This window comes from Hippoglossus hippoglossus, chromosome 10 (genome assembly GCF_009819705.1).
Source record: "Hippoglossus hippoglossus isolate fHipHip1 chromosome 10, fHipHip1.pri, whole genome shotgun sequence".
Classification (NCBI taxonomy): Eukaryota; Metazoa; Chordata; class Actinopteri; order Pleuronectiformes; family Pleuronectidae; genus Hippoglossus; species Hippoglossus hippoglossus.
The window spans coordinates 14,108,745-14,130,590 of NC_047160.1; the positions used below are offsets into that span (position 1 = coordinate 14,108,745).

General features: G+C 42.1%; 1 protein-coding gene and 1 long non-coding RNA gene across 5 annotated transcripts in view; one reads left to right on the forward strand and one right to left on the reverse strand.

Annotated features, from left to right (window-relative positions):
- Positions 1-21,846, reverse strand: part of LOC117769252 — a 34,677-nt gene that overhangs the window by 5,134 nt on the left and 7,697 nt on the right. The window contains exon 2 of the long non-coding RNA XR_004615181.1: positions 19,396-19,730. This is a non-coding gene — a long non-coding RNA (uncharacterized LOC117769252). The remainder of the gene's footprint in view (positions 1-19,395; positions 19,731-21,846) is intronic.
- Positions 1-21,846, forward strand: part of pcdh11 (protocadherin 11) — a 126,711-nt gene that overhangs the window by 2,636 nt on the left and 102,229 nt on the right. For 3 of the 4 annotated variants that reach the window (XM_034598049.1, XM_034598048.1, XM_034598050.1), the window contains exons 2-3: positions 5,233-5,813; positions 11,942-14,449. In XM_034598049.1, the coding sequence (XP_034453940.1) occupies positions 5,274-5,813; positions 11,942-14,449 (3,048 nt within the window). In that variant the 5' untranslated portion in view covers positions 5,233-5,273. Of the gene's footprint in view, positions 1-5,232; positions 5,814-11,941; positions 14,450-18,982; positions 21,115-21,846 lie in introns of those variants that run through there. The other variant, XM_034598051.1, reaches the window with a different exon arrangement.

Genomic DNA, 21,846 nt, shown 5'->3' on the forward strand with positions numbered 1-21,846 from the left:
GTAGTCGCATTACGAATATCTTATGTACCGCGCGGGTTGGTCACGACTTCGGGCATTAATCAGTCTTGCTCAACACTGATCGCCGGAGAGATAGGCCCACTTTCCAGGAGCATCCGGCCGACCGCAGGGACTTTAAAGTGCGGCTCTCTCAGCTGCCTGCGGCCGCCGACGAGCGCGGTGCTCGGGTGCGCGGCGGCGGCAGCAGCAGCAGCAGCGCGCTCCGGTTTGGTCAAGCGGACCACTGTCACAGACCACAACCTCTGGGGCCACGGGCATGTTCCCACTCAGACAACACCCGTCCATGTGTGTGCTACAGGGACTCTCAGTTCAGATAGTCACGACGAAAAAAAAAACAGTTGGCCCCGAGGAGTAACCGCCAGCTGGTCGTTTGGGCTCCTAATATTCAATACCTGCTGAAAATGCAATAAATTCATATTGTGCCCGTTTAAGACTCCCACAAGGCCTCGCTTATCAGCTCAATATTAAATCAAATGGTGATGTGAACCTTCCCAAGGTAAGCAGCAGGGTTTTTTTTTTTTGGCTGCACAATGGTATTTGTACTAAAAGATGAATCAGCGAGTAAATGGGTGCAGCCTGACTATTTGTCTGATTTGAAAAGAGCAATAAAACCATCTGCTCTCGCACATTTCCATTTCACCAGGAGGTGTACAGCAATTGATCATAGTCTGCAATATCCTTCCATTCTATAGCCTACTTCTTATAACAGTGTTTGCAATTGTCTTCATACCTCTGATAAATTCAACTGAGTACGAGTGATGAGTTTGGGAGTCAGAAAGTGACTAAAGAGTTCATGGTGTAACTAACCTGTAGCCTCAGAGAAGCCTCCCAGGTGTCAGAGATGTTCTCTCTTAGCTCTGCTTTTAGTTGTCGTCCCACTGTGTGAGTTTGGTGGTTCCACTTGAACGCGTCCAAGCTTCTATAAATTTCTGCTTCCCAAGTCACATTTATTTTATATCGCAATAGTCATGAGTCTGGTTATCGTTTTAGTTATGAATCCTCTCCTGACTAGCTGGCTGATATTCATCATATAGTAGTTCAGTTCTTCTTCTCCCCCATGACAGATATTACATTGGATGTGACAACCCACATTGAATTTTCCTTATTTCAAAACCCAACGATGGTGTCTGCACAACTTCAACTATGTGGCCAATTTGATACATGTATTAATGTACTGCCACCAGTTTTTCCAGTTCTATTCTAGTATTAAATTCTACTCGAGCAATAGCTTTTTATTATTTTGCTTTCAGACATTTTTCATTTGTCTGATTTGACTGATTTGTCTTGTTTTAATTAATGGCACAGTTTCTCTGAAAATGTTTTCCCTTGTCTGATTTAGTCCCATTTTTTTATAAAAAAAAGTCTAACTTAATATTCAAGATGACATAAGCTGCACACAGAAATATGATACGTATATTTGGTATTAGGATTGCATTTGCATGTATGGACTGCCCTCTTGAGGTCTACGGTTACAGCGTTGTGAATGAGTTTGGTATTTTTCTACTGCATTGGGGACAAGAAATATTACCCAGCAACAACGTTATTACCCAACTAGTACAATGACCTGTCCATACCCCAAATCTGTCTGAGAATTAAGAAATGAAAGTGAAATGACACTGATAATGCGGTGTTCAAATCCCAGTGAGATTTCAACTTGAATAGACGTATTTATTTCAGTATTAAATAAATTATAAACATTGTCATGGCAGCCTGCGTTTATGTCAAGCATCATTTTCTCGCACTTTACTGGCTTTCCAGCGTGAGTTGTATAGTCATTGTTGAAGTTTCCCAAGAGAAAAGAACTGTTATACCTCCACCTTGTAAGGAAAATTGTTCTGACTGCGTGGACTGAAAAAGAAGTGAGTGATCTTGACAGAAACCTGGTCTGTCAGGCTGTCAGCGATCCTTAAAGCTGTTTAAAAGAGGGAAAGCCCAAGACAATCAAAAGTATTGTATTTGCCGATGCCCTTCTTTTTAAAATCCTTTGTTGGATCCACAGGCGATCTTAAAAGATACGCCAGTAACTGAAAACCTGGCTCTTGACGGGTAATATAAAGGACTCCTACTAACTCGGGTCCGAGGCCGCGTCCCAGTTGAGGGTATCTTAATGGGCGAGGGTGGGGGGGGGGGGGGGGGGGGGGGGGGGGGGGGGGGGTGACATGTGCTGTATTTCTCCCCCTCTGGCGGCTCCCCTCCAGCAGATGCAAACGCCAGGAAGGCCTGTCCATCACATTGTCGTGTAAAGTGATCCAGGGCCGGGCCCGGTGCTCTTCGCTCTGTGTCTCTCAAGAGGGAGGCTTGAGTTTGCCTACTGGATTCAACCTGCTGTCTGGGGCTCAAAATAGCATTTCAGGGAGACTAGTGAAATGTAAGCAAAGGAGACACTCTGACTGACACCTAGGATTTCTGTCTCCCTCCCGCTTACCTTTTTCCCCCTCCAGCATAATTCCTCCTCTCACCCATTCTATTCCTCGTGGACAGGTTTATAAAGAGTTTTGACACGTGAAAAGCTGTGCAAATATTGGAAAATCATTGTTCAGCGGGAAAAAGGACACGTTGATTTAATAGAAAAAGAGGAGTAAACATGTTTGTCCGTAATATGTTGAAGGTCAACCTATCGCACGTCACGTTTTGCCTTCTAATTCCGTGGGAGGAGAAAGACCTCGACATATCTATCTACTGCATATACATTTAGTGTATGTAAATGTATTATATGTATATATCTATAGTAGTAAACATGTTAGGACTACAAAGGTGTCCTTTTTGTTACTACATACTCCTTCACATACTTAGAGTCAAAAGACATACGACACCCCTTCATCCTGCGGAACATTATTGTCACTTACGAGGAAGAGAAAATCTGGATCATGCTTTGATCTTTTCTGTTTTTTGTTTTTTTTACTTCCGCGAATCACATCCCATTTAGGGATGTGATTTAAACTTCATTATGCGTTGTGTGAGCTCAGCCTTGGAGAGCATGGCGATCATCACAGAAAGCCAATTGCTGCTCCCTCTCAGAAAGATGCACACTTCAAAGTAAAGTGTGTCACAGTCACTAATGGGATATATCTCATCAATATTTTGACTTGACAGTAGAATAAAGCATGTTCTATATGTGCAGAGTGACTAACCCTCACACGGATCAATGTCAGCTGTTTCTTTTTCTTTTCTGTCCAGCTGTCTTTAATGAGTCTCGTGTGACTGCTTTATGAAATGTGTGAAACGGAATCTGTCTTTACAGGCTGCATGAATGCCTTGCAATTGTTGCTGATTCAAAACCAGCTTAATTAAATTCTTATTTTTAATCAATTCCCTTTTGTCGGTAGGCCGAGTGCTTCAATGGCTATGAACGCTGTTGCCTTGCCAATTTAGAGGACCCCTGTAGTGCAGTTTAGGTGGTCATACCTTTTTTTCTGCAGGATATTATACAACTCATGTAAATGGATGGAAATTTCATAAAGTAGGAAATATTACGGTTCCCAAACAGGCATTTGTGGTCCCTTGTTACTGCCTTTTCAGCTCTAGCAGCACATTGTTTGTGTGATCGCTGTCACACACTTTTGCCATCCTTTTAAAGGAAATGGACGTTTGATATCAAGCCAGCTGCCTTATGAATACGAACCAATATCTTGAGGAAAATCATATGAGGTTAATAAACACTCAGGGGGTTGGCGGATGTAAACACACAGTGGGATATGAGCAATGAAATTATATTAGTCGTTAAATATATTGCACTAGAATACACTCTGGGAGCCAGTATTATTACAAAGAGTGAACATGGCATTGGTGGGTTTATCTGGATATGTCATTGCACACCAGAATCAATGTAAAGACTAGTAATGAAATTCTTTTACTTTACAGCAAAACTCCTCTGAACAAACATATACTTATCCTGATATACTAATTACACTGCTTTACCACCATTCTGTCAAAAGCCCATTACAGCCTGTGTGGCCAACCATTGACAGAGACCACTGGGAGTGTGGTGGAAATAATGGAACTTCCATTTATTTAATATTTCCAAGAATGGATTAAATGAACAAATAAGCCAAAAAGCGAGCTAACCACATGAAGCAAGTACCTTGAATGACTAAGCAAACCTACTAATCAGCTGGTTGAAAGCAGTCAATATTTGCTAGCGTATACTGGCAACGAAGACATTGCAGAGTGAGACTCCTTCATCGTTTTCCAATGACCTATTTGGGTTTTGGCAATTGGGCCTCCTGCCCTTTGGCAAGCTTTGGCACATAGAGAACAGTTACATATTTTGTAGAACAGCAGCATCAAATATATTGACACCAATTAAAGAATAATGTTCAGTGATGTTAAATTCATGTGCTCCGAATTTTCTGGTAAGAGTTTATCGAAGGCAGAAGTGGGTGCTGTTTAAATTTGCTGTTGGAAAGAGGCTCATTTGTCAGGATGTAATGAAGTTGATGATTAAATTTCGCTAATTTGATTGATGGCAGCTGCACAGTAAATAATTCCACATCATCCTCTCCTTCCACCAGAGTCCCTTTTAAACAGTGCTCTTATCAAACTGTTTATGTTTACACCACATGGGCGTTCATGAAACATTTGCCAGCTTCAATTGTTTACGTTCAGCGCAAATGAGGTTGTCCATTAATAGTTGCTGTCAAGCGGTACGACTGCATGTGTTGTGCTCATGCATGGCGTGGCACCAGCGCTCAGGGCTCAGTTATGCCGTCTCCCGATCAGCTGAAGTCTGGATGCGATGTGCAGTTTATGAGGACACCACCCGCACCACATTGACTCACACAGACTCAGAAATGAATTGAGTTTTTTCTCTGTGTCCCAAATATTTTCTCTCTCCGTGCGCAAGTAGGTTTGTGAACAAGCTTTCAAAGCCAACTATTTTATCGCAACACTGAACTCAACTGCGTTCATACTTCTCAATAAAAAAAAAAAGAGAAATGATTCATTACAGCGATGAAACGGATTGATGGAATATGTGAACTGCCAACCTTTACGTGTCCGCTTGCTCAGTGGATGTCGTCAAAGGTTAATTGTGTAAAACTAACGTTAATTTGCTCTCATTGGGAGGATGTGGGCTCATAGCTAGTTAGGATGAATAGGTCAAGTTGAAAACTCTCTGTGAGGAAAAGTACCACTAATAACAGCAGAACTTGAATGCCGTGTAATTTTTTTCGCACTGACATTGTGTGTTCTCTCTTTTTCTGTCTCTCGCGACAGAATTGCTGCTGTAAAAGTGAAGCTCCCATCCGCTCCCGAGTATGGACTTAGCAAGTCAGGCTCATGTGCTGGGGGTCTTGCTCACCTGTGGGGTCTTGCTATGCTGGGCCCAGGAGAGGGACTATACGGTGAAGGAGGAGCAGCCAGAGAACGTCCGCATCGGCAACCTGCGCAAGGACCTGGACCTCAACTTAGACCCCAACATCAGGCTATCCTCGCCGCTGCAGTTCAAGCCTGTGTACAAGACAGGTGACGTGCCTTTGGTGAGAGTGGAGGCCAACACAGGGGAGATCTTTACCACCAATCACCGAATAGACCGGGAGAAGCTTTGCTCGGGGGTCTTCGCAGAGAAACGCTGCTACTATGAGATTGAGGTGGCCGTGCTGCCGGACGAGATCTTCCGATTGGTCAAGATCCGCTTCCTGATCGAGGATGTGAACGACAACGCACCCCTCTTCCAGTCCACTGTAATAAACATCTCAATCCCGGAGAACACAGCTATCAACACCCGATACCCAGTGCCCTCGGCATTTGACCCTGATGTAGGGATCAATGGGATCCAACACTACGAACTGGTCAAGGTGAGGATCACTTCTTCTTCATCTTTATCGTGTATAAAATGAAATGCAGAGGTACTGTTGTTTTTGTTAGGAGTAATTACAGTTATCTTATTCAGGGGTCTATTTTATATATATATACATTGGTTTGAAATTAGTTGGAAAAACTAAGATTTTTAGTGTGTGCCTTCATGGAAACTGCAGCTGATTGGAAGAACATAAGCAGTATTGTAAAGGTGTATGGTTCAGAGTAGATTTAGTTATTACCTTTTTGATCAGGTTTGTTTAAAGAGGCTTAAAAAAACACATAACAAAAGACATAAAACTGACGAAACTGTTTCATCAGCCCATTTTCAAATTAGCTCTCCTTAGTTCTCGTATAAACATGGAATGTGGTTTATCCAACATCCCTCCTGCTACAGCGTCTGAGTGCATAACAATAATTACTCTTTTATATACCTGTTTCTTTTATTAATTATTTGCCCATTTGTCAGCTACTTACTAAATAAATAAAAACGTCTAAGAAACTGAAATGAATTTCTATGTAAAGACTGTTAAGTGCTCACTCCACTAAAATTTAAATTGATAAGAGGCTATTACTGTATGTCCGCAATCTCATGTCTAAATTAAAAGCCATCTTGTGCAAATTAATTTAGTTCAATAGTGAACGAGTGATAGATTTTGATAGTGAAAGATAAAGCCTGAGGCTTTATAACACTGGAACAAGCCTCATCTTCCTGGTTTGCTTTTTTTTTGGACTTAATAGATTAAAGAGGGTTTTTTTTTTATTCAGTGTGGAATAAATTGGCTTTTTTTCGAAAATCCAAGAGAGGAACATTTGCTGCCATAAATTTAAAACAAACACTAGTGTAGCTATCTATGTCTTGGAGAAACAATTAGAAAGATATAAAATGGGACAGATAGTAGAGCATTTCTTTTTTTCAAACAAACAGATGCCTGTCTCCAATGCAAGCAGTATTTTAGTCTGCAGACGGCCATCTGTTTACAACAGGTCTGAATAGTTGGCTTTTTTGAGTTCATATGGTTTTAAATAAAATTCACCTTCTGCATTATAGCTTCCTCTATAAACCTGCTCTCAGTGTTGTTAATTTTGAATCTGGATTGAAGATATGACCTACTTTTTCATATAGTGGAATAAGCTTACATTATTTTGTACCGACTAGTGATATTTCCCATATGCTCTGTGTCTTTATGAAAGAAGACTGTAAAGGAAGGGGGCTTTTCACCAAGTACAATAATATCAGAAAACATGCAGTGGAAAGTGCAGACACAGCACACACTCCATGTCCAATTTCCAGCAACAGGTTGAATGTGCTGAACATCGTAGATTAAAGCAAAAGAGAAGGAATGCACTATATTATGCTAATAGGTGTCTCATGCAGCACTAGCAAAAGCTTTTCTTCATCATCTAATTGATGCACTATTAAACTGCAGTGCAATATTCTCTGTTGCCTAATGGAGTCAGCCCTAAACCCAGAAATGTAGGATAATATCATGCGTTCTTCATTTATAGTCCAGACAACACTCTTTGCTTTGTGGATAGACGAGTATTAGAGGTGACACGAGCCCTTACAAATGAAGTGTAATTAAAGAGGGAGATGCAAGTACTCTGGGGGAAATCCTAAACATAATAAATAAAGGAAGGTTACTGGAACCGAGCGCACGGTGCGAGACAGAGATGACAAATCCATCCTGTAGTCTCAGATGAAGTTAACATGGGGTTGGAATGAGCAGAATCGTGGCTGTCTGCCTTGAATACTGATTTGCATTTTTAAAGAGTCGCTCCACTACCAAGGCCTCTCCAGCGCAATGTCCTGAATTGTTCACACCGGGAAAATCACCAACCAAATGCTCTGCTCATTATGATGATCATCCGCAATCATTTTTCTTGCCCTTTTCACAATATACAGCTTTCTAAACCCCTTGCAGAGGCGGCGGTTGTATTATCTTTTGCAGGAAATTCCTATAAGAGCGTCCTTGGCACTGTGTCTCTGATTCACTTCTTCTCATTATATTCTCATTGTACTCAAGATTAATTTCCTTGTGTTCCAGGCTCCATATGAGTAAAACACAGCGAGGAACATTATGGGAGCCAGCAACATTTTCAACCTTTGGTGTCTTTTATTTCAAAAGTGCAGTAGAAAGCCGAGGGTTTAGAGGGGAGGGAATGTGCAAGCATTTCCTAGAATAACTCTCGGCCCTTAAGCCACCCTTAGACTATCTTTGTTTGGTCCTGTGAGATTTCTCTCAGAAGCTTCCTGACAATGATAGTTTGCCCAGTTTTCTTGTGTTACACAGGGCACTTTGCTGAAATTGCTACCACAGCGTAGCAAAGTGAGCCACTCCATATGTAGCATGTCTGAGTTGTCAATGTACAGAACAAGTAGAAGAAACGCGGTAGCCTCGTTTTGCACAACTTTGTCCTTTTCTAACGCGAAAAGGGACAACAGGTAATTTCATCCTACACAGTGCTCCACACGTAATGGCTGGTAATTACACTTTGAGTGAAACTTTGCCATCAGTGCTGTGCAGTGATGTGTTACGTCATCTGAACTGCAGAGAAGGCACCTAAGAAATGGTCAAGGTCAGAGAAAGCAATCACATGCATGGATGGAGGAGGATCTCCCTTGAAAGCAGATCTGATCACTTTACATATTCACAGGATATCTCAGAGGCCAACACAGAAACATCCACATAGGACTAAAGGAGAGTTTGCCATTGGTTTTATTGGCGGGCCAACTTTCTTATTTCAGTGATGTATGAGTTATGCGACATCAAAAACTACAGAAATCCAAATGATGTCACTCTCTTCAGACACATGTATAGTGGGCATCTTGTTCAAGTTTGTAGGGAACTGTGGTCTGCTGCTTGCCTGGCTATGTCTCCTTGATAAAGTGGATAATGAAGTGGATGTCTGCAGTTTGGTTGGGCAGTGGAAGGCTCTTCCATTCAACCTTTAGCCACCTACCTCGGCTTTTTCTCTTATATTTTGCAACCAACTCGGTTGCTACGTGTCTATCTCAAAATGTACCTTAATTTCTCGAGTGGGTGAAGTGGTCTTCGCTGGTACTCAAAGACTGAGCTTGAAGTTTATTCAGAAACTCATTCTAACTTTGAATCTGCAAAATTTATTCAAGCTCCATTGCCAAGTAGCACATAAATTTGATTAATGCACTGCATGCTGCCTATAGGCTGTGAATAGGATTTTGGGGCGGTGAGCTCGCTGCCAAGCATTTCCAGCTTTCATTAGCATCTTATTTTGACACATTATCCTCTTTTAGGGTTTGACAAAAAAGACAAACATTTCCTAGCTTCTTTTGTCTTAATTCTATGCATGAGATCATGGCCAGGGGCAAAAGTGAATAAGGTTTGGAAGGGAAAAAAATGGGAAGGAAAAACACAGAGAGAGGGTGAGTCTCTATCAGCATTATAAAGAGCCGCTATAGCTTGTGATGAATAGCTGTCCCCAGTTCGCCCCATCCATGGGCATCAGCGTGACTACAGTCTTCCTGATATATTCACAGCCCAATCTCAGTCTCCTCTGAGTTTTAATAAGGTCGTCAACTTGACTGAAAGATGCATCCACTGATAATTTGAGGCACTGTCTGCAGAATGAGGTTGAGAGTCGTCTCTCTCTCATCAACAGCCACCCCTGCTTCTGTCAGTGTCCCTCAGTCATTTTCATATCCCGCTCTGATTAGATCGTGTACCACACACATCCCACGTACAGTGCCCCGTTCCCACTCTGATCACCGAGGAGACCTTTGGCCCTGTAATGTGAAATGAATGGTGAGTCATGGAAGTTCAACATACCTGTGCAGTACACATGTGTTTAATGAGTGAGGCATGGTAAAATGCACACTTAGCCGTTTAGAGAACTTTGCTAAGCCTTAGGGTCTCCAGCGAGTGATTCATGCTAGTATTTGGCCTTTTCTTAGCTTGCCCTAGATTTTATCACAATCCACCAGACTAATTCTGCATTCAGGAGGATGCACAGCCTGAGAGATAGCTCTCTTCAACTTATTGAAATGCACTGAGCGCTGTCTTGTCAGTTGTAAAATTGTGTGAAACCAAGAAAAAAGCATAGAAGAAATGCAGGCTCATAAATCATTGTGGAGCATTCCCTTTGACACATCCTAACTCAACATCCTACTATTAACATCAGGCTTTGCCAAATATCAGTGTTCAGCTACTCAGCTACTGTGCTGAATCTGTGAGCTTATTCAAACAACCAAGGATTGAGCAGCTCTGTGCAGATGGAGTAGTGCCTCGTAATAGATCCCCCAGAATGTTGCCTTGGACCTTTCAGTTACGACAGAGATAGTTCGGCATGGGATCGGGCACTGTTCATCCGTGAGGCATTTTATTTAAGTTTTCACACATAGCTTTATATGCCATGTCTGCTTATCCCTATATGACTTATGCTTGCCATAAGGATCACAAAATAAGGTCTGAAAGATCATTGCTGCAGTGTTTGCTGTTTTAAGTAGTTCTGTCAATCACTGACATGTTGACAACATTCCCTCGGCAAGCAATTTTTCAGAGTACACAATAATTTACATGCTGCAGCTGCACGTTTGCTTCTGTCGGCCACAACACTGTGTTGGCACAAGGATTGGCTCTGGATTTTGAAACCTACCGAGGACTCGTGTGCTCACAATTTGGTTGAAATGTTCCTCCCTTGAACATGGAGAATGTATATATCTTAATCTCATTTGATAGCTGTGCCTAGACAGAGTAATCTTTTCCAACATTATGTGCAGCATGGAGCTTATCGCTTTAAATAGGATGCTTTTTCTTGTTTTACCATGAAACTGCTTCTGACTGAAAGAGCTTCAAAGGGCTTCTTTGTTTCATAATGTGCATGCAGCTCATTCATGGGCTTGATCTTCTTCTTATTCCCTCCCCCTTCTCTCTCTTTCTCTCTGTTTCTGCCGCTTGTGTCTCTTTCCCCCTCTCCTCCTTCATTTACTTCCCCTCTCTTCTAATTTGAAAACTTACATGGATCCATGCCATACCCTATCTGCAATTGTAAATATTAGTGCTAGTTTTTTTGCGTGGAAGGCAATTACTCATAACAGCCACTGCCAGTTCCTCTGGTTTCTCATGGGGATTACTTATGCATTTGTTTTCATTTTCCTTCGGCTTTACTTTTGCCTAGATTTAGCACTTCTCCAGCAAAAATCCCTCTAATAGGCAGGATTTTTCACTCTCCTACTCTTAATCTGTGGTGATCTGGTCTTGTAGTGTATATAAATGGGAGCTTATTGGTGTGTCTCCATTTCCAACTGTCTCTCTCTCCATACTGAAGTTGAAATGTTACAAAGCTGCCTGCTCTATTCTAACTGGATGCAAGGAAGGAGGGTGGTTAGAATGTACGAGTGAAATCTTATTCTAGTGAAGGTACTATAGAAGCAAATAATGTATACCCAGATGGCAATAGTAAGATATGCAATATACAATTTATTCAGAGCATGGTAATTTGCCCATTTTTTAGAAGGATCAACTTACTGACATTTGGTAATTTTCTGCTCCATGTGCTTTGTAGTGTATGTAAGAAATTTAATCTTTAAAACTAGCTGATGATTAGTATTTTTGAAAATGCTTTACATTAGTATAGGCACCCAGCTGAGATGAGCACAGCAAAGCTAAGAACCAGCTGCCTTGTTCAAGAATGTCCTGGGCTGTTTAATTTGCTCTTGACATTCATCACTGCCTAAAAGCCTGATCCGAAGAAGGACTACAAATGAACCCGAGTAGCCTAAGGAAATATCTCAACAGGCTGTTCGGCTTTCGAAAACAGCTGAAAAGAAATCCACACTCAAAGAACAAACATATCACCAAGAATAAAGAATGTATCACTGTACCTTCCTTTGTTATTACCTGGGAGAAAATATAGTCTTCTTACTTATGGAATTGATATGTCAGTCTGTTTATATAGAGGGCTTTGCTCAACTTATGACACTTTCTATCTTTAGACACTGGATATATGAGGTAAATAAACTGAAAAATCTAATAGGTTATTTAATGATCATAAGTTTGTTAATAAAAAACTGTGTGGAGTTCAGATATTGGTATTATGTGTACAAAAAAAGAATCAAGCTAAGTGAAAATGTGTTTTGTCTTTGCAGAGTGTCAGCGAGTTTGGCTTAGACATCATCGAGACCCCCGAAGGTGACAAGTGGCCACAGCTCATCGTTCAGCAGAACCTGGACCGGGAGCAGAAGGACACGTTCGTCATGAAAATAAAGGTAGAAGATGGTGGAAATCCTCCCAAGTCCAGCACTGCCATTCTCCAAGTCACCATCTCTGATGTCAATGACAATCGCCCCATCTTCAAGGACAGTGAGCTGGAGGTCACGGTACCAGAGAATGCCCCCATGGGAACATCGGTTGCTCAGCTCCATGCCACAGATGCCGACCTGGGTTCTAATGCACAGATCCACTTTTCCTTCAGCAACCAGATCTCTGCCTCCACCAAACGTCATTTTGCTATTGACAGCTCTACAGGACTGATTACTGTGAAGCAGCCACTGGACAGGGAGGTAACTCCTGTTCATAAACTCATTGTCCTGGCCAGCGATGGCAGCTCTACCCCGTCCAGAGCCACAGTGACTGTTAATGTAACAGACGTTAATGACAATGTTCCCTCCATAGACACTCGCTACATTATCAACCTGGTTAATGGGACTGTTCTGTTGTCTGAGAATGCTCCTCTCAACACCAAAATAGCCCTAATTACTGTAACTGACAAGGATGCAGATCTGTATGGCAAAGTAGCTTGCTACACTGACCATGATGTTCCATTCCGGTTGAAGCCTGTCTTTAATGATCAGTTCCTACTAGAGACAGCTGCCCCCCTAGATTACGAGACGACACGAGAATATGCAATTAAGATAGTGGCCTCGGATAGGGGGACGCCCCCTTTGAACACTTCAGCTATGGTTTTAATTAAAATCAAGGATGAGAACGACAATGCACCCATCTTCCCCCAGCCGGAAATCCAACTTTCCATACCGGAGAACAATGACCCCTCTACACAGTTAATAAAAATAAGTGCCACTGATGCAGACAGCGGACGTAATGCTGAGATAATTTATACTCTTGGCCCCGACACACCTGATGGGTTTAACATAGACAGACGGTCAGGAATCCTCTCTGTTGGCAAACGACTGGACAGAGAGAAGCAGGAGAGGTACTCATTCACTGTCATAGCGAGGGACAATGGCTCCACTTTCCTACAGAGCAATGTCACTGTCAGGCTAATCGTCCAGGACCTTAATGACAACAGTCCAGCTTTCACACACCCCGAGTACAACTTCTATGTGCCTGAGAACCTGCCTCTCTTTGGAACTGTGGGCTTAATCACAGTGACGGATGCAGATGCAGGAGATAACGCTGTTATAACTCTGTCCATTTTGAACGGCAAAGATAATTTCATCATCGACCCTCAAACTGGTGTGATCAAGCCCAATATCACCTTTGATAGGGAGCAGCAGAGTTCCTACACATTTATGGTCAAGGCAGTAGATGGAGGCCACCCTCCAAGCTCCTCCTATGCCAAGGTCACGATCAATGTAGTGGACGTAAATGACAATCGCCCTGTGTTCGTCATCCCATCCTCCAATTACTCATATGACCTAGTGCGAACCACCACCACCCCTGGCGCTGTGGTCACCAGGGTGTTTGCCATTGACAATGACACAGGTATGAATGCTGAGCTGCAGTACAGCATTATCAGCAGCATCATCATCACATCTAGGGTCTCTCCTCGAGGTCTCTTTGCCATCGACAAAACAACTGGTAACATAACACTACAGGAGAAAATACTGACAGCCGATCAGGGGCTGCATAGGCTTGTTGTCAAGGTGAAAGATCTAGGCCAGCCTGAGTCATTACACGCTATCGCGCTTATTCACTTATTTGTCAATGACACTGTGTCAAATGCTACCTTCATTCAAGAGCAGCTGCGAAAAAGTATGGAGACACCCTTGGACCGTAACATTGGGGACAGTGAGGTAACACCTCAAGCCAATGGATATGTGATTGTTGTCATAGCTATCATAGCAGGGACCATGACTGTTATCTTGGTGATATTTGTGACTGCCTTGGTGCGCTGCCGGCAGACACCCAGACACAAAGTGGTGCAGAAGGGCAAGCAGAGTGGTGAGTGGGTGTCCCCCAACCAAGAGAACCGTCAGATCAAGAAGAAGAAGAAGAGAAAGAAGCGATCCCCCAAGAGCCTCCTCCTGAACTTTGTGACCATAGATGAATCCAAGCACGATGACCCTAGCCATGAGCATGTTAATGGTACGCTGGATCTCCCTGTGGAGCTAGAGGAGCAAACCATGGGGAAGTACAACTGGGCCACCACGCCAACCACCTTCAAACCCGACAGCCCAGACTTAGCCAAGCATTACAAGTCAGCGTCCCCTCAACCTACATTTCAAATCAAACCGGAGACTCCAGTGGCCCCAAAGAAACACCACGTGATCCAGGAGCTCCCCTTGGACAACACGTTCGTAGTCGGCTGTGACTCACTCTCCAAGTGCTCATCGACTAGCTCCGACCCATACAGTGTCTCAGAGTGCAGCTGTCAGGGGGGATTCAAGACTGCGGGGCAAATCACCACCCGACAGGTAATTCACGACTTCCTTTTTAAACCCACCCACACTAGTCCCCACTCACACTTCCCTTGCTGTCCCATGGTAGGTGATGTGAAAGGGGGAGGGTGGCAGCATGGAGCCAGGGGATATTCCCACACAGACAATGACCACGTCTACATGAATGTCATTTGCACTTAAGTCAGTGAGTTCAAGACTTGCAACAAAACAAAAGAAACACAATGTGTCGCAATTAGAGGACAGAACATTTCTCTGTCCTGATTATTTTTTTATTTATGTGTTCACCCTCTTTTATAAGCAACTTAAATCTCATAATCTTTTACAAAACTACTTTTCCAGGTTAATTTCTTATTCAAAAGCTTGGTTATCGCAGCAATGCAATTATGATGGCAAGCTCTTTTAAATACCAGTATGAGTGGTTGGTGGCCATGTAGTGTGATTTAGAGGAGCCAGGGATCGGCAGCAATGTTTGAACTCGACTGATGTATTCAAGGTCAAGGGCGAATGAACCTGTGTGCTACTATATTTGACTGACACATTAAACAAGCCATGAAAAAAAGAATGTGGCAGCCAGAGTGAAAAAGGCTATTCACTTTATCAGGTATGCATTTAGGCAAAAAAAAAGTGTGCAGGCTGTAGCACAAGAAAAGAACAAAAAAATTGCTTTTGACATGGTAAAACATGTCGATAAACAATTCCACTTTTTATGGCTTCTGTCCTCAATATTAACTTGCTTCCATGGGCCTGAGAGGCTTCGTGGGAGAGAAGCCCATGTGAATGCCAAGGTACAGCTAAGGACTTATGATTCCCTAAGAGATATGTGCCAAATGCGAAGTGCCCCAATAAATAAAAGCTGGCGAGGGAAATAAATGTAAATCAGAGGTAAGGAGAGGTGGCCTTGCTCGGTCCTGACAGCCAGAGCAGAGCGCCATGGGGAAGACTGAGTACTGCTTTGGGCGGGGAGGGGGTCACAGGGATCAAGGTGATGCAGAGCCTTGAGACCAATATACTTAAACACCAAGGGAGCAGTAGTCCATAAAAAATCCTGCCAGGGCGACGTTGCATTTAGCCCATAAATGCTCCACTTTAATGACTCCAATTATTGTTATAAACGACACACGTAGATACACATTCTTTAAATTCTACGAATTAGCTCACAAAGGAGAGGGTGCGATGACATCACAACACGAGTTTGCATCTGTGGTGTGTTGCAGTTTGTGTAAGAGAGGACACAGAGGAATGCAATAATTGTATCCCTAGTGCATGACAGAGAACATACATGTTGATATTTGATATGCTTTCTCCAGAACAATGGATTGAATCATGGCTGATTAATCAGCGCACACGATTGCAATTTATTCACACTGATCTGTGTTCTGCCATAGTTTTCACTCAATGTCAAACATTCAGTTGATTTTGCAACAATTTCCATTTTTTTTCTCCATTTTGTTTCTTTTATGATTTTGGGGACTTTTGGTTGTTGCTTGGTTGCACTGGCTTTCATTTTTGTTACACTTTTGATCATAATTATCACAACTGCCATTCATCCGATTCTGGGTGAATTTCATAATATTGCATCAATTATTGATTTTGTTTGATGAGGTACTTGCTTTTGTTTGCGTCTAGCCTCATGCTGCACACAGCTTTCAGATCTTTGCTTCATTTCTGCCTCTTTGCTCCCAGTGCGCTTCTGTGTGACATCTAGCAAGAAATTCCTCATGGCACCGTTCCGTAAATGACTGTTGATCCCGTTTAGTATTGTGCTTGTGGATAATTTATGAAGACACCCACACAGAGTTGATAGTCATCCCCTTCATCCACCTTTTATTTGAAACCCTGGTTAAAAGCTATGCTCTGCCACGGTACTTTATGCGTAAGCCTACTACATGTCTTTGGTACCAAAGATTTAATTCATAATGTGTTTGTACGACACACTGACGACTTGTCAGAATGATTTTCCCCCTCGTACTGGTAGTGACTGCCCTGGAATATGCAGAAATATTCAGACTGCGCTCTACCATTCTGAATTATTATCTGTCATAAATTTTATGCATCAGGGACTCAAATTGATTTTCGCTTATGTTGCTAATCAGAGTGGAGTATTTTTGAGCGAAGAATTTAAAATCAATGAATATATGATTAGTAAACATCAGGCTATGTTTGTATCTGATCGTATTTTACGTATATATTTATTCATTGCTCGGAGAGAGAGAGGTCAGGCTTAACATTCGTAATCTTCTCGTAGTTTTGTGTCACACGCTTGCAGCATTATCGAGAACAATCTGTCCTCATTGGTTCTACTCACTAACCATATCTTCAGTTAGCTGATAATACATCAAAATTTCCCTGTCCCCTCGAGCAACTGACAAGTGATGCCTCCCACTTTAGACATTAGATTTCCCACTAGCTTTAAGTGTGCTTATTTAAAGCATGTGTCATGGAAAAAAATAGCATGAAGCTTTGCCTGGTGAGAGTTGGTGGCTGCAAAGGTTAATTAAATGCACCAAAGGGTTAATCACTCGTACTACAGTATGATTAAAATCACTGTAATTAGGTTTCGAATGAGGCTGATAAGGAAGAATAAAAAAGGCAGCCGTCCTTTAAGATTATCAGTGATGTCACGTCGTATCCTTGGGTTAGTGGCGTTCTCAGGTTCCAAAGTGATGTGACAATAGTTGACCAGCAGTCTAGTGTTTTTTTGTTTTTTTTTACTATCCCTGATTTGATCTTCATGCCTCTTTGAAGAAAAACTATTTTCAAAGCCCCGAAGAACAACAATTGATTGTCGCTTTTATCTGACAAGGTAGGAGAATATTTGAGCACTCCAGATCTTGTTCAGATCATTTCAAGTGTGGCTGTTAAAACGAAAGCTGCATTTAGTCGTGTCAGTGGCAGCGATTCAGTCTCTCTTGAGCCCCAAACCTAATACCAGGAGTCCAGAATCAAAGATCATAGGTAGGTGCCTCCTTTTCCTTTTTGATCATCAAAGTGACAGGCAGTGCTTTAGTGCCTTTGCGATGATCTGTCGTTGCCCCACGCCCTCCCACATAAGTAAGGCAGTTTAAAAAATGGAAAAAAGGTACGACAAAACGCCCACCCATGGAATATAAAAGGGGGAGGGCCGCACAGGAGGAGACGATTATGGCTGAAGGTCACGGAAAATGTTTTCAGGGACTCTACAGATGTAGCTGATAAAGAGTAAAGCTTGTAAAAATACTTCAGAGACTACAGATTTGTGCCGCCATATGGCTTCATTATACAGCGAGAGCCACATTTGCACATGCGAAACCTCCTCCCTCCACTCCCGGCTCTTCTCTTTTTTTATTTACGCATATCATCATTTTCTTTTAACCCCCACCCCGTGATATAAGAGGTCAATCTGCCTCCAGTGATGAGGAGCTCTTGTGAGAGTGTGTGTTTTAGCAGAGGCAGATCAAACGAGTAACACCCTGCTTGAGTGATCTCAGACATCACCATGAATATGCAAGGCTGGAAAAGGCTAATACATTCTTTTGTTTGGCCCATAATTCTGTAGCCGCGGAGCACGAAGGGGTCGCTGCTTAACGAAGCTAACCGCCGATGATTCAGTAGCGGGGACACTGCTGTATGTGGTTTTGTAAAATCACATAGGCATACAGTTACAGTTTGATTAAATACCCGTTCGACCATATTTGTTGTTCTTTTACCTTATTTATGGTATTATCTTTGTAAAATATGCGTTGGATTACGAGGGCAGCAGTGAACAAACTTTTTGCCTATCGTCATTTATTTGTGTGGGTGAAGGCACGGGCCTTTCCCACTCGCCCACCCATGGTCTGATGACAAAGGGCTTGTGCTGACTCCAAGTGGGTACATAACCAGGGGGGACAAGATGATTTTAAAAGGCTAACCAGGCTCGTTCATCAAATCTTATGCCAGTATTAAATCCAGCAACTTTATTTTATTGTCATTGTTTCGTATTTGGTTTCATTTTCTTATGATTTGATTCTTTTCTTTTTCTGTTGAGTCATTGCATCCGTAATCACTGTGCCTTGCTGATGTTCGCGCTACTAGTTCAGATTCTTCCTGATGCAGATACGGGCAGATGTGTTGCAAACTTTCTGAGGAGCAGCCAAATATGATATTCTGTACATATCAGAGGACCCACTGGCAAGGGTCCGAAAGAAAGAGTGGGCCTAAATTGATCCAAATGGCTTTTTGAGGGGACACAAAGAGTGTTGCACTAGTGTGGTGGGAGACAAACAACAAATTGGGAGTGATAATTGGATGAGATTGCATGCTCTGATAAGTACAGGAGAAAAATGCACAAACATGTGACACCTGTAGCATTCTTCAAGGAAACCTGACAAGATAATGACGTGATTGCCAGCCGTGCCTTGAAGAATGCTTTTTTCCTTTTTTCTTTATCTTCCACACTCTCTTCAGAGATTCTTCTTATTCAGTGTTCAGGGTAGCCTCGCACTGATAAGACTGAGGCTTAGGCTGCTCAGAGCTCGATGATATTGTAACTACAATCTCCCTATATCTGTCTGTCTCTCTATATTTCAGGAGACGGCACTGAAACCACCACACTATGGCACACTCTGTGGCACAGGTACAGCTCGCTCCCACAGGATTAAAATCAATCTCTAGCTCCCACTACCTAAAGAGAGAAAAAGAGGAGAAAGAGAGTGTGTTTGTCTGTGTGTGAGAGAGAGAGAGAAAGAGAGAGAGAGAGAGAGAGAGAGGGCAGAGGAAGGAAAAGGAGGAAGGCGAGAACTGAAGAGGTGAAACAAGTACTTTACTGTCTACAGCCTCAAACCCCACCTCTTCATACAATCGAGAGAAAAGATGAAGTTGAAGGGGAAAAAATCTCAGAAAAAGAGAGGACGCTTCATGTTGCCTGCCTGAAACTTGACAAAGCTCCTCCTGTGAATCTGTTGGAAGTTTGAAAATGCTTTGAGTCCTATGCTACTACTTACCTGTGTTGGTGAGGATGAAACTGTATGCCCCTGAACCCTCCTCGGAAAATGTCCCACTCCAGCAGCCACTCTGTAAAATAGGTGTCAAATACAGTCAGTAGATCTGTAAAGTATGTTTATATGTATGTATGTATATCTATCACAGAGTTGATGGTGTTTATATTTATTGATTCCATTCCTTTGCCTTGTTTTCAAAACTGCCTGGTGGCCATTTTATTTTCTTACTTTCTGACTTTTGTATCATTTGACGTTGCTCATGGAACTAATGACTTCTAATGTGTTTATGCTGCAAGGTCTACAACCTGTAGGCTTACATTAGTACAGTGAACCCTGTTCTGCCTCTTTCGGCCCCACTTTCTTCACGGCCACTTATAGCGTTGTTAGTGACGAGTGTGGCTAATGTGACAGAGAAATGCGTGGCCCCACAATATGACCACGTTTGTAGTGCTTTACAGTTGTGCTGCCGATCGCCATGCTGTTATTACACTGGGAGGAGTGGTAGGACAAGTTTAATACTTTGAGCTAAGCCACAATCACAAGGGACTAACTCCTGAGGTTATAATCAAAAGCTGTTTATGTAGGGCAGATTTGAAGAGCACTAAGCCTAACCTTTTGTGTGTCGCCTTCAATTCCTAAGTCGGAAGTGATTTAACCTGTGAGATCCATATTAAAATGACTCCAGATGGTGAAAAAAAAGAGCAGTAATAATCCTCAGGCGGTCTTTAATATGGGTTGGTGGGCTTAAGCAAAAACGACTAGACTTATTTACGCTGACAAAAGGAATTTTTCTGATGAGAAGAAAATTGAACACTAAAATGAAAAAAAAAAAAAATAAGGTAATCCAGGCTTCGGTTTAAAAAAACAGCAATAAGTTAACATTTGACAGAAACTACTACTTCTTAGCCCTTTTGGTTCAGAGCATCGTTTTGCCCTCACTACTTCTACACCAGTAGATTCACTATGGTTTCAGTGTGTTCTGATTTGAGTATATTCCACAGCACACACCAGTAACTGGCTCGATGGGTTAGCAGCGTTGTTGTCCTATAGTCTTGTTAACTGGTGAGCTACAGACTGCTTTGATAGGTAAGGCCTAACCGGCATTTACAGTACATACATATAACCATAGAATTAGAGTCATTAAAATGGACATAGCCTGTGTAGTCAATTTGAAATGTACAGATGGGCTGGACCAGGGTTGTTCCCCCTCTTGTGAGAGACAATGTATACTGTATTTAAACAAAATTACTGCACAGACCAAAAGCCTTTTTTTTTTAATTGTTATTTTGTTCCAGTCTCTATATGTCACGGTTCTACAGACTATGTCTATTTTAAAGCTTTTAATTCTATGTATGTTGCCTCTTTGTGAGACAGGTTGTTATTATTGAAGGAGGTATATTAATGTAATTATGGTATCAAATGTATTCAATACTGCGTAGGAGCCACAGTATTAAATATACATAGCATCCTAGCACTGTGTAATGATTAGATTTGCCTGATCTTTGGGGAAAAGAGAAAAAAAAAAAACACTCATACATGGGGAAAGATTTTTTTGTCCTTGTAAAGAGACACGACAACCTCACTTTTATTCAATGTGAATTACAATATGCACCTTACATGATCTTTGTAATTGACTTTGATTTGCCAGTGTGGAGAAAACTGTAAATGTTTTGTTTATGTATGTGTGCGCTTCTGAAATTTATTAAAGTCTTTTGCATTGTATTGAATATTTTGACGACTCTTCTTATTCATTATCTTGAGCTTTCGATGCTATCACTCAGTCGGTTCAGTTTTTTTCCGCACGTTGTACTGGATCTGCTCGGCGAGAACAGCGAGAACTAAAACGAGGAAAAACACACGTTGTAGAATAATAATTTGTTTTTCTTATATATATATATATATATATAACTGGTAGCATATAGCGCAGGTCAAAGAAGCTCTAGCCTGTAGAAGCATATGTGGCTGTGCAGGGCCGGACACAATTAATTGGCTCATTTCTGCCACAGGAAAAAAATAAACTGCCCATTCCTCCTTTCCTTCTACAATACAACACTTGACTAGTAGAAAGAAATGGAGAAATGGTTGGATATACATCGCTCATTAGGAACAGATTACACATAAAAGTTATGGAAATTTGGTGGGCGCACATCCTTTGAAGTTCACAGACAGAAAACAGCAGGAAGGAAGCTTTTTTTTGGCACAGCACAACTTTTTTTCCTTCCCCCACCCCCCCCCCCCTACTCCATGAGAGCTGATAATGATCATTTGATAACAATAACCCTGCTCTGATGATGTACAATAGTGCACAAACACGTGGTGTTAACACATCTGAGAGGGTGATTGATTCTAGGAGGTAGAAAGACCGCCGCTCTAACAACGCGTTGCGCCGTGTTTATGTGGATTTGATCCAAAAATACAGACTTGAAAGGCATAAAACAAAGCCAGAGTGGAGAC